Source organism: Marmota monax, unplaced genomic scaffold (genome assembly GCF_021218885.2).
Source record: "Marmota monax isolate L192 unplaced genomic scaffold, Marmota_monax_Labrador192_F-V1.1 WCK01_AAM20220418_F8-fsc00010, whole genome shotgun sequence".
Taxonomy (NCBI): domain Eukaryota; kingdom Metazoa; phylum Chordata; class Mammalia; order Rodentia; family Sciuridae; genus Marmota; species Marmota monax.
The window spans coordinates 4,019,065-4,033,023 of record NW_026692321.1 but is presented as its reverse complement, the minus strand read 5'-3'; the positions used below and the strand labels follow the sequence as shown (position 1 = coordinate 4,033,023).

Sequence of the window (13,959 nt, the reverse complement as noted above, 5' to 3'; positions counted from 1 at the left end):
AACAAGTCTGTAATGTGTTAGTTGTGTAAGTAACAAGTTTTTAATTTGTACAGAATTTGTGTTTCTTATAATGACATTAATGAAAATTTTCATTTATTTCTTATTTGAAGAATATCAAAGAATATTCCAACAACTAAAGATGTTGAACCACTACTTGAAATTGATGGAGATATAAGAAATTTCGAAGTATTTTTGTCTTCAAGGACCCCAGTTCTTGTGGCTCGAGATGTAAAGACATTTCTGCCTTGCACTGTAAACTTAGATCCCAAACTACGGGAGATTATTGCAGGTGGGTGTTGATAGTACATTTAATTTTTCTTCCCTAAGGTCCTCAGATGTTTCCCTGTTTCTATGTTGCCATATAAGTTTATTTTGCTTCAAGAAAAAACAAGAAATTTGAACCAAGCATCACACAGGAGAATTACTGCCATTAAGGACTAGGAGTCTTATTCTTTTGGGAATGTTAAGAAAATGTTTCAACTTACTTTATTATAATCTCCTCCCCAAATTCTTACTTTGGAACTTTGGAATCAGATTTTTATTCACATATGGTTGTGACATTTAGATGTCAATCCATTATCATTTCCTGTCACCAGTCTTCTGTTCCTAAAAGGGCTCTTTCCAGAAGATTAAGGAAATCTTTCTATTACTTTTAAGTTTCTAACTTAAATTTGTATACTTGAGGATCATAACATTAAGATTTTGAAATAGAAGAAGTTCTTGGGGTACCACTGTGTACATATACACATATATACCACAACTTTATTGAAACACACTTTCTGCTCTGCTGGCTTATCCTTGAGTATTCCAGGAATTAAATTAGTACGCTATGTAAGGAAGTAAGCCAGATACAGAAAGACAAACACTGCTTGGTCCCACACATGTATAATCTGGAAAACTGTTTTCATAGAGAAGTAGAGTCCACAGTGCTTACCAGAGCCTGGGAGGATAAGGAGAAAGGGACTGGAAGAGACGTGGTGAGTACAAAGGTACAGCGAAGTAGGAAGAAAAAGTTCTGACTTTGATCACACAGTAGCAGGGTGCCTATAGTTAACCATAACTTAACATTTATTTCAAAATACCTAGAAGAGAAGATTTTGTATGGTCTCACCACAGAGATATGATGAATGTTTGGGGTGTGATGGATATGCTAATATCCCACACAATAGATACATGTATCAGAGTAGCATAGTATACCCCATAAATGTGTACATAATTAAAAATAAACTACTACTGCAGTTTTTATAGGTATTAGTCATAAGCCTGATGTAAAATGTGTGTTTGGGTCTATGGAATCTGTTGTTTGGACAGGGTTGAGTCTACAAACCTGTAGTCTTATTTAACTTTGTGTTGATACTAGATAAATCTGGGTTATTACAGTTGGTAATACTTCATGCATTATAAGAATTGTTAACATATCTTAAAAAAATCTTTAAAAAGAAGAATTAGCAGGCTTGGTAACTTAAGAGCAGAATCCATATGTTGGTGACTTTTCAAATGGTGAAAAACTTTTTATAAACATTAATTGAGCTTTTTAAACTGAAAGATCAGTACGACATTCAAGATTTCTGTCTATTTCCTGTTGGAATCCCTGACAAGAGTGATATAGCCATGTTTCTGTCTAGTAAAGAAAGCTGGAATGGTGATTGGACTAATAACCACTACCCTGTTTTCTTTGGCTTTCTGGAATATGGTGGAATCTTTCAGATGTCCGTGCTGCGAGAGAGCAGATCAATATAGGAGGACTTGCATACCCTCCACTTCCACTACATGAAGCTCCTCCTCGGGCACCCTCGGGCTACAGTCAGCCCCCATCTGTCTGCTCTTCCTCCACTTCCTTCAACGGGCCATTTGCAGGTGGGGTGGTGTCACCACAACCTCACAGCAGCTATTACAGCGGCATGACGGGTCCTCAGCATCCCTTCTACAACAGGGTAAGGACACAGTGGTATCTTTGCTTTTAAGAATTTGTTTCAGGAAAATCTCAGGACTTTTCTTCTTGTGGATTCTATTATTGTTTTGAAACTGTACATTGGCTTTAAAATAGGAAACTAAAGTTTAAATGTAAAATATATGTTTTTAAAAATCAGCAGAACTTTGGAGTTTAGCATATTACAGATCTCAAAAGAGTCTGAATATTAGAGATGCTTTTTATTCATTTTCTTGATAAGAAAGTGTACACCACAGCAGTGACTATTCTGTGCTCTAAAGGAATGTATTTCTTCTTGTTTATAAACAAATGTTCCTTTGGTATATCTTGTATAATTCATTCTAGCATTTACAACAATGATAAACTTAAATTCCTATAGTAGTTTGTTATACCTCTACTTACTAAGATTTATACTTTTGAAATGTGAGATAATAATGGGAAAATACTGTTTGTAAGACTCAGGTGTAATCGCCAATTAATACCACTATAGCCTGTTTTTAGTTTTATTTCAAATTGTCTTATATACTTAATATAAATATGCAATTTTTAAATGAGAAGATGAGAGTATAATTAATTATCAATGGTGTTAAAATACTGTGAGGTTTAGTGGGCTCAGCCTACAGCTTATCTATTCTCATGTTGATGACATTAAACACTAATATTTCCTATCAGAAAATGGAGCATGAACCATAGAATTATGTTTCTTGGACTGTACTCTAAGATCCATCGCAATTCCTTATTTTTTGTTATCTTCCTATTTTGTCGAATTCAAGAAAATATAGGGGCTAGTATTCACAGACTTCAACTGCCTAGCTAAATAAATGTAATAGGAGCTAAGAAGAAAGAGAAGTTTAAAATAAATGTGGCAAAAGAAGGACTTTCAGAATTTAAATTAAATTTTCAATTTTTAAAAACTGTTGGCCATATTAGTAATTAGGCATTCTGTTCATAAAGAATACCTAATTCTTTATGAACAGAATACCTAATTACCCTAGGAATGTTATTCCTTTTTTCCTATGGACAAAGAGACAAAGATAGAACAATAACATTTTATAGTGTATTTTTCCTTATAAAATTTAACATGTAATAGGCAATGTCAAATGCAGATTTTTAATCACATTCTTAAAATTGGCTATAATTTTACAGAAACTCATTCAATTAATACCATTTGAAGTTTTGAGACCAAGAAGTTTATTTTAAAAAAATTATCAGATCATTTAGGCCAATTTCTTATATTTACTAACTTAAACAATAACAATAATATGATAATGCTTTAATAATATTTTATTATTTTTAAAACATTTAATTTTCTTTTTAGGTTTAGTAGTTATTGCTATAGTTATTTGAGGTTTTTAGTCTCAAAGTTAAAAACAGAATAATTCTCTTAAACCATCAGAGGTAAAGAAGGTGGGGGAAGATGCTATATTAGTGTAACATCCGAGTGAATTGTAGTTTTGCCCAGATAATCTGATATGTGAAGCTGATTAAAAGTAAATGCCGTAGTTCTGGGTTTCATGTAAACAGGATTCTCCACCTATTTTTAAGAAACATAATTACTTATTTAGAAATAGAGCACACTCCAGGATGGTTAGGATATAAGGAAGCTCCAGGAACTTGGAGTGATGCTATTCCTGAATTTCATACTGGAGTGTTCTCATATGATCCAGACTTTTCTGGGTCTTATTTGGGCTAATCTTTTTTTTTTTTTTGTAAGTAGTAGTGTTCTAATAAGATACCAGTCTGCTTTTTAAAAAGACATTGACTTAATATATGTAATCACTTTGAACCTGCCACTTGACAAGTCTGTACACGTTAAACATGTCGAAACTGTAAGGTACAAAATTTCAGTTGCTTTCTTTAAAAACGCTTATAATTAAATGAATAATATAAAATGTAAAAAATATGTCTTAAATTTTGGTTTTATATCTTACAGAATATGAGGGAGGCATTTTTGTTCTTTTGTCACTTGCACTAAAAGTTTTGGAGTTGTGTTTGGTTAGTTTCATTTGATAACTCTCATTACACTTTTATTTCTATAATTGTTCATGCCCTTTTTTGTTACATGTTTTTCCATAGCCATTCTTTGCCCCATACCTTTACACGCCAAGGTATTACCCTGGCAGTTCCCACCATCTCATCTCACGTCCATCAGTAAAAACGAATTTGCCCAGAGATCAGAACAATGGCCTAGTAAGTATGTAAAAGGGTAACTAAAATATTAATCTCATAATAAACATAGATAGCACTATAAATTGGGTTTTTTTCCTTTCCAGAGTAAAAGAGTGCAACTTATTTTATAAATAGTTTTAAGAAATGTAAGACTATTACTAACACAAAATGTATTTTGTTTTCGTTTCTGGTAAAATCTGTAGAAGGAAAATGACTAGCAATCTCAGTGATTAATGTTAAGTTTTTTACAACCAGAGATTTCTGGCTTGTAAACTAATGTTTGTTACCAAAACTTTTAAGACTAAATCTTTACCTCTAATAATTTCTAATATTTTTTGAAGGCTATACATATGTGATATCTGCATAATTATGTATTAGCACCATGAAAAACATAGATGCAGGCAATGAAAACATTTCAGTCTTATGTCACAAACTAAACAGGATAAGGAGAAATCGCTCAAAGGTACTATTGAATCTAATTAATCCAAAACAAAATACATTTTTGCCTAATATATTAGGAGTTCCTGATGATAAACTAGTTTAAGTAACAAGTAAAAACAAACTCCCTGTTAATATAATTTAAATTAAATTTTAAAATGTCATGAAGGGAAAATCTAGTCATAGAAACGATTCAATGTTGTATGTATTATTATTTTAACATCATGTTCATTCATCAGAGTCTGGCTTATCTCTGCACCGTTTCACCCATGCTTTCCTGTTTTATGTTGTTAGGAAGTTATCAAGGAGGATGCTGCTGAGGGGCTTCCTTCACCCACAGACTCCTCGAGGGTAATGGAGTAGTCTTGTGGTGTGGAACCTAGCATCTCATTGCTTCTGCAGCAGTAATGACATCTTAATCGCCACGGCAGCAGTTCACTAACTCTGCATTTGTGTGATGGCAGCTAGTGCAGAATAGCTGAATACTAATAATTATAGCTCATGAATTAATTAAAAAGCTGATATTTACCCTTTACTTCCTCCTGCTTTTCCCTTTTTATCACTGGCATGGGATGAGGATTTTTATTCTCCCATAAGTTTTTCCCAGCAGCCATCAGAAGCATTCAGGTGTTTGTTTCTTAGTGTTGAGCTCTGTTTTTACCTTTGATTGTTTTTGTGAAGAATATAGCTGGTAATGCACATGTAGAAGAGTTTTGAAAATATCTAAAATCACCTTTGAGACTATAAGAAGACATGAACCAGATAGTATGCACCTAAAATGCATATTCTCAATGTGGGCATCCATAGGTAATAGAGTCTCTTAACCTGTGTGTGCACAGGTAGTCTAAGTCTTTGTGCAGTACTAATTTTCTTTCTGTTTATTAAAATAAAATTTCCAGACAAATGCAGAGCTGGTTCAGCATGTAAAGGATGTTACTCAAACCTCCCCTCAATACCTTAAGGCAGGTTCTTACTAACAAACAAAAACTTTGTAGAGGAAATAACTTTTATTGTTTTATTTACAGAATATATTATCCCAAGTAAATATGATCAATTTAATCTAAAATTATGCTGAAATGTGGCATAGTACTTTGAGTCAGAGGGTGAAATATTGCATCCTAATGTTATCAGCAATTTTTGACTTAAAGCATGCATTTGGGTAGGCAATAGTTTTTTAAACTTTAGTTTCCTTTGAGTTTATGTTAGTAAGAAAGAAGAAGAACCATTTTGTTTGCTTTTAGGGGTTGACGATTCTTAAGTCATTAACATTTCAGCTCAAGTGTTTGAGTAACTTCAATTATCCACGAATGATAGATGTAGCAAACCATAATAGTTCTCTTTGGATGCTTAGGGAATCTTAAATCCATGGATCATCACTGCTATATGCAAGAGTGGAGTTTTGTTTTGTACGAGAGCCTTTAATACAGAGTTTCATGCATGCAGTGCAATTCTCTGAGCTAAAATTCCTCAGCAAATTTTTGATGAAAATAAGTGACTGTGAAGAATTTGATAGACTTAATGGCACAGATATGCTGAAACAGTAGCTATTACCATGCCAAAAAGTGTAGGGGCACACTGGTAATCAGAAGTGTCAGTAGTTTCTTTTAGCAGCAGAAAAGGAGCATTAGGCAAAATTAAAATGAGTTTTTGGGAAGGTAAAATAATGCAGTATCTGAGACATGGTTAGAAGCCCAGTAACAAAGTGTAAAGGTACTCTGCCTGTATTTAGTGCCTTTGTTTAGTAAAATAACCAAACTATTTGTTGTTTTTATAATAGTAAAACATAGTTTTGTAACTGACATAGTTGGATTAGGTACTTACCACGCTTTCTTTGCTTTTAAGAAATTAACAATGACAATAACATGTAAAATGTGTTTTGTAAAAAAACTCGTAAAAAGTAGACATGTAGTTCAAAGGTATATTGAAAACAGTGGTGGAAATGTGAAGAACTTGTATGTGGGAACATTGTTGGGGACCAAAAGGCTTCTCAGTGCAAAAATATTTAGTCCTTCTGCTCCTAAGGCTTTCCAGTTCTGTCTTAGGCAACAGTATGGACGATGGACACCATGTCCACATGGTCAGCTATCCCCAGCATGTGCTATTGATGGGGGAGGGCTGCTCACAGACCAAAAAGTGTTAGCCAGCTCTGGTCTTTTCAAATAGAGGTAGACCCATCTTTTTTTTTTTTTTTTTTTTTTTAACCACAAAGAGTTTCTGATAAGCCATTATAAAGTATATTCTTATGAAAACAATTGGGTTTTCTCACATGACATAGTTCAGATTATACCTTGTGAAGCCCAGCCAAGGACTTACACGTAGACATATGCAAGTGTTTCTCAAAGGTGAGGATTTCAAATATACGCTTCCATGCTTGCTATATTTTTCCTAGAATTTTATGACTGAGAAAAATTAAGTGCCAAATCTTGAAAAAGTGGGGAAAATATTAGACCTAAGATATGCTCCCCAGAATATTAGAGCTGAAAAGAACCAGTTATTTTCACCTTTTAGGCAGAGAAGCCTTTTTTAGAAATGAAGTCTCATCAGAACTCTAGTTCATAAAATCAGGGAGAGCAGACCTCTGGCCCCACCTGGACTTGCCTTTCCTCCTGAGGTTTCCTCAGGGACAAATAATAACCTGAAGTCAAGCGTAAATGACTCCATCACAGTTGAACCCTGTGAGGCTCAGCTAGAGGTACAGGAGGGGAGTGCCAGATAAAGGGCCAGAATGAGCATGTCCCATGTCCCAGCCTGTTGTTCTCCAGCACCCTGCTGCCTGCTTTGCCCCTGTTTCTGTTGTGGGTGAAGAAGGGCTTTGGTCTTTGAGTTAAATAGATGCTGATGATGAACTCTTAGCCTTGAACAAGTTTATTCACCTCTCTGATTCTCAACTTTTTTAATCTAGAAAAAGCCCACCTTCCTCTTAGGTCTCAGTTAAAAGTTACTCAGCCTTAGCATACTTTTAAGTACATTATTATTATTACAACTACTCCAAAGCCAAACTCCACAGAGCTTTAAAGACTCAGAACTAAAAATTTCAGATTAAATAACCTTTGTCTCAGTAGTGGGAGCAGTGTACAAATAACTCCAGTCAATCTAGGTACACTCAAGACAGTTTACTTGTTATTACTTCTTAGACTCAAAAGATGTAATTTGGTTTGTGTTCTTAGAATTTAGAAGAATTTCTAGGTTTTTTTTTTTTTTGAATACTTAAATAGTCATGCATCACTTAATGAGAGCAGTTTGCTCTGAATATTGCAGTAATAGGCAATTTTGTTGTAGTGTAAAACAGCCTAGAGTGTACTTATACAAACTAGAACAGCTATGACATCACCAGATGGTACAACATCATGGGACCAACCAATAATATGAGGTCCCATGTTGACTGAAATGTTACACATGTATGACTGTACTTTAAAATTTTGAAAGCTTTTCAGGGAAATTTTACTTGGTGTGTTTAGCCTCTTTAGTGCAGTTTTCATTGAGAATTACAGTTGACCCTGAACAACACATATTTGGACTATGTGGGTCCATTTATGTGCTCATTGGGATTTGCAACACTTTGAAAAAACTTTACAAACTATAAACTAGAAATATTGAAAAATTAAGAAAATATGGTGTATCATGAATACATAAAGTATGCATAGATAAGTCTATTTTATCATTTACTTCCACAAAATATATACAAATCTATTATAGTTAAAATTTATTCAAACTTATGCATACCAAGACTATCCATGGTGCATTTGCAATGAGAGAAATGTAAAAAGTGTAAAGATGCAGTATAAAATCATAACTACGTAAAATTAACCGTAATACTTACTGCAATAATGTTGTAGCAATCTCCTGTTGCTCTTGTCAGGAGCTCAAGTGTTGGGACACTCTGCTTAAAATACTGTGGGATGCTGGCCAGCTTGGTGTGAGCAGTTGTCTGTCCAGTCAGCTGCTTATCAAGGTAAAAGGTGATCTCTCAAGGTGCTCATGTATGTATGTAATCCATACAGCAACCAAAATGTATTAATCAGCCGTCATTGGTAAGCCTCCAGTCAACAGCAGGCTATTGGCGGTTAAGTTTTGGGGGAGTCAGAAATTCTCTGAATTTTTGACTGTGTGTGGAGTCGGTGTCCTTAATCCCCTTATTGCTCAAGGGTCAACTGTAGTGGCACTGAGATCATTTGGTGACAGCTTAGGAAGGCTGGGTTGGGCCAGGTCTCTCTCCCATTCCCCCATGGCATTGTGCTATGTAGTCACCACAAGAGTGGTGTGACTTAGAGTGACTTAGAGTTCGCTGCTCCTGTGGTAACAGAATTTCACTGACAAACATTTTTCAAAGGAAGGAATAACATGGCATTTTTTATCCTTTTACCCTTCCCTGACTGACGGAGCCTGGAGTACCGCAATGCCTGTGTGATCATTCATTGTTCAGCACACATTAATTGAGCATGCAAGGCACTGCCAGCCAGGGTACGGCAGGTAACACAACTGCTAGAAGTCCTGCCCTCTACGGCTGGCTGTGGCCTTGAAGGGAGTTAGCAATATTAAGAAGTCATTCTTTCTTGTCTTCTTGACATTTTGAGACATCTGTAGATCACTTTATGCCTTGTTGAAAAAGCATGACAATAGATAGCACCAAATTTAAACATAAAGAACTTCAGAATTACAAATGCAGCTTTAATACAATAACTCAGCTTCCACTGTGCTCTTACATGCAGAGATTGAAGAAAACTATTGTTTAATAAAGGCATTAAAAATGAAGGTCTTGATTTTCATTAAACAGGATCCAGTTCATGGAGTGACCAAGTAAAAAAAGATGGGGCTCATTTGTAGACAATTCATATTTCCACCACTGGCTTAGAACTTACATCCTGTTTTCAAAGTATGTGTCCAAACCAAGATGTCTCTTATTGTTCAGGAGAAGACTTGGACAAGAAAGTTAAAGATGCTGTGGGTAAGGAGTTGGGACAATAGGTTTTACTTAGACCAGGTGCTCTGGACAGGGGTCCTGGGAGCTGGTGGCAAAACCAACGTGGACATCATTCACACTTTTAGAAACGAGTTTTCATTTGAATAATTTCAGTTCATTTTTTCCTTTATTAAAGTGTAGCAAAAAGTGTATTTACTTCCTGCTTCAAAGTCTTTCCTGTCAGATTTCAATTAAGAAACCTTTTTCCTAAACAATTGATAAACTTCAATTAAATTCACCAGAAATATTACAGTAATGTTACCATTTATAGCTGAGAGTACATGTAAAAGTTTAAAAAATAACAAATCATATTCATTGTAATTGTGTAGTACCTGTGTTTTAAAAAATATTTCCCTTGGAATGTACTAAACTTTATCTGTCAACTTTGACAAGATTATTATTTCTCAGTTACTTTGGAGATTACATTTTCCAACTAAGTTAAGAGTAGCATTCCCTTGTGATTTGAGTATGTTATAGTGAAGTATAATTTCATTAGCACTCCTTTTTTGATATTTTTGCAAATATCCATAGATAGTCACTTTTTTGAAATTTTATTTATAATCAGCTTGATAATATAAATGTAAAAATGGGATTCTCATGATGAGTTCCAGATATTATGTTAAAAGAAAGACATCTGACATTAGACCAGCAGAACTCCTGACTGTTGTTTTACTAAAGTGATGTTGTAAATGAAGAATATTGTCATCATCTTTAGACTGTTTTAAACATACCAAGAGTACTTTCCACCAATTAAATACATATAAAAAAAATTAACAGCAGTTGTTATTTGCTTTGAATTAGAATTTTAAAAAATTCATGTAACTAATACTATGTTCATCATAGTATGTGGGTTCTCTCCATCACATTTGTGATTTCTTGGACTGTGAGACTCTTAAGGCCTTTCTTTTGATATGGTGTTATAGGTCATCTGTTATGATCTACATACCCAAAGAAACAAACCTCCATTTAAAAGTGTTTCTCTGACAATTAACTACAATGCAGCTAGATATTTGTTTGGGGTTTTTTTTGGCAATTAAAAATTACTTTTTAGTATATTTTAGTTATACACAATAATGGATTTCATTGTGGCATATTCTTATATGCATATAACATGATTTGATCTTATCCACATGATATTTCATTTTATAATTTAATCATATAATAAGCTAAATAAGCCCTTTTATTAAATGTTTTTAAGTTCTAAGCTTATATATAGGAGGAATATTGACTTTTTATAGCAGATTTAATTTCCCAGTTTTCTTTTTGACTATATGGTACATGATTAATAATAGAAAATATGAATTTTAAATAGAAAATAGAAAAAAATTTGGAGAAATTTTATAACTTTAAAATTACCAGGTGCATGTTAATGAAAATAAGCGTGTGTGGGTGCGCGCACGCATGTGCACGCATGTATGCATCATCTGCTCTGTGATGCTGTCGGGGTGGTTTGTTCAAAGTGCAGGGGAAATATGAGGCATGCTAAGGGTGCTGCCTGGGTTCACAGTGCTTGTGGTTGTGATGTTGTCCTTGTGTCCTTCACTCTGTTTTATTCCTTCCTTAAAGCCGAGTGACTCTGGGTTTAACAGACAGAGACAGGTACAGCAACTCTGAGTGAGCTCTCCTTCTCTCCTTACTAGACTATTAAAAGCAGTCACTGGCCTCTTCATGCTTGGCTGTTAACAAACCTCTGCTTGTTCTGGTACCTCGGATGTATTTTAACAGTTGCTTTCAGCCTTTGCATGGCATTCATTTCTGCCTAATCAATTTTAAGCTCATTTAATGAATTTACCAAAGATGATAACATTTCAGAGTACAATTTTAATCTACTTACAATATAAAATGAAACATTTACCCAAAAATAATTTTAATATTTTGTTGCTTATTTATACCTGGAGAAATTCTAATTTGTTCACATTTTGAAGTTTATATTTAACAGTTTAAATTAACATTTGCTACATTGCACTTTACAATTTAGAAAATTTTTTAAAATATTTTTTATAGTTGTAGATGGACACAACACCTTCACTCTATTTGCTTATTTATTTGTGGTGCTGAATATCGACCCCAGGACCTAAACATGTGAGGCAAGCGCTGTACCACCCAGCCATAATCCCAGTCCCCAAATTAGAAAATATTTTAAAAAGTAAATTCTCCTTTATAAAATCAATATGCCAAAGTGATCTGTTTTTTACTTATAATAGGTAAATTTTAAGTAAGAATGCATGGTAAATGTTAAAATATATCATTTGAGTTATTTTTTGTATTTGGAAAGTAATATATTTAGTTTCTATTAAAATTTTGCCTACTGAATTATTGAATATGCTTTTTGTTATTTCCTTATCACTTTTATACTCTTTTCTCCTTTTTTTAAAAAATGGAATTTCTATCCAAAAATCATTATTTTGGTTATAAGATTTGTTTGATTTCAAAATAATTTTATCATTTATGATTATTTTAGGAAAAAAGACCTGGCAGGTAATTACTGGTTTTTCTTTATTCAAAGAAACATTATAACACAGTTTTGCTAATTGATAATTTCTCCCTTGATAAAGCCCAACTTTATATAAATAGATAATCAAAAGTCAGACTGTAGTTTTGATGGAATTATGGGAATCTTATTCTGCATGTATGTCTGTCATTTTATACTTTTTACCCTAGTTGACAGAGTTAATATGGTCTATTTCTGTTACACTTGTCTGTCTTAGCTTAATCTGAAAGAGAGTTCTTTTGGAATTTTTTATTTGGCCTCATACATTGTCTAACACTGAGCTATGTCCCCAGGTCGCTCTTGGGATTTTTTAAACAATATTTTACTATAAAAATAATTTTAGACCTAAAGAAAAGATGTAAAAATGGTATACCCTTAATATTAATGAATTTTATAATTCCACAATTATCAGAGGCAGAAATTAAAATTAGTACAATACTATGTACTACACCAAGACTTGCTGGCATTTCATCAGTTTTTCCACTTATATTATTTTCTGGTCAGGAGCCTCTCCAGTTATGTTCTGTTATTTCTCCTTGGTCTCCTCTAATCTGTGATAGTTCTCTGATCTTACCTCATTTTCATAACATTTATTAACACTTTTGAATAATACTGGTCAGTTAGTTTATAGGGCCTCCCTCAATTTGAGTTTCTCTGATGTTTCTGCATGGTTGGAAAGAGGTTGTGCATGGCAAGAAGACCACAAAATGGCCTCCCAGTGCCTCATGGTAGAGGGTTCCTGACACTCACAAGCCTTGCCACTGGGAAAGCTAACCTGGGTCACTTGGTTGAGGTGACATCTACCAGGTTTCAACACTGTAAGGCTTTATTTTTTCTTTACATATTAACAAATATTTTGGAGTAGATACTTGGAAACTCCAAAAATGTCCTGTTTCTATTTATTCTTACCCATGATTTTTAACATCCTTTGGTGGATCTTGAGTACAACCTCCATTATTGTGATGTTTGACTGGTGGTCATTTTCTGCTTCTCTCTTCACATTTATTAATTGGATTTCTAAAAGTATTAAGTATTATATCAGTAGGGAGTATGAATATTTATTTCATATATGAGTTATAATCCAGCACAACAATCATTTATTATGTTGCTTAAACTATTCTTTTGTGATTTTTTTAACAACAAAAAAAGCAAATGTATCCAGAACAAGGTAACAGGTTGAGGAATAAAATCATTTGAAAGACAGAATTAAAGATTATTTAAAAGATAAGTGTAGTCATACAGTGGTGGCACATGCCTGTAATCCCAGGATTTTAGGAGGCTGAAGCAGGAGCATCAAAAAAGGCCAGCCTTGGCAATTTAGCAAGACCCTGTCTCAAACTTTAAGAATAAGATCAAGCTAAATGAAGTAAGTCAATCCCCAAAAACCAAGGGCCAAATCTTCTCTCTGATAGTGGATGCTGATCCATAATCAGGGGGAGGGCATGGGAAGAATGGAGGAATTTTGGTTGGGCAAAGGGGAGGATGGGGTAGGGTGAGAGCAAGAAAGATGGTGGAATGAGTTGGACACCATTACCCTAGGTACATGTATGACTGCACATATGGTGCAACGCTACATCGTGTGCAACCAGAGAAATGAAATGTTGTGCTGTAGTTGTATGCAGTGAATCAAAATGCATTCTGCTGTCATATATACCTAATTAGAATTAGTTAATTAATATTAAAATCTAAAAATAAGGGCTAGGAATGTAGCTTGATGGTAGAGCACCCTGGGTCAATCTACAGTACCACACACACACACACACACACACAGAGTAAATATTATTCAGCAATAAAAAAAATGAAATATTGATTGTTACATGTTGCAACATGGATGAACCCTGAAAACATCATGGTAAGAAAAAGAAGTCAGATACAAAAGGTCACATAGGATTCTGCTGGTATAAAATTTCTAGAATAAATATTGCATGTAATGAAAATGTTCTAAAATTGTAGTCATGGTTCACAGTGATA

General features: G+C 34.1%; 1 protein-coding gene across 6 annotated transcripts in view; it reads left to right on the top strand.

Moving 5' to 3' along the window:
- Kidins220 (kinase D interacting substrate 220) overlaps nt 1–13,959 on the top strand; it is a 107,296-nt gene that overhangs the window by 83,127 nt on the left and 10,210 nt on the right. For 2 of the 6 annotated variants that reach the window (XM_046441206.2, XM_046441205.2), the window contains exons 23-26: nt 111–289; nt 1,708–1,934; nt 4,007–4,120; nt 4,832–4,888. In XM_046441206.2, coding sequence (XP_046297162.1) covers nt 111–289; nt 1,708–1,934; nt 4,007–4,120; nt 4,832–4,888 — 577 coding nt within the window. The remainder of the gene's footprint in view (nt 1–110; nt 290–1,707; nt 1,935–4,006; nt 4,121–4,831; nt 4,889–13,959) is intronic. The other 4 variants (XM_046441208.2, XM_046441207.2, XM_046441211.2 and 1 more) reach the window with 2 other exon arrangements.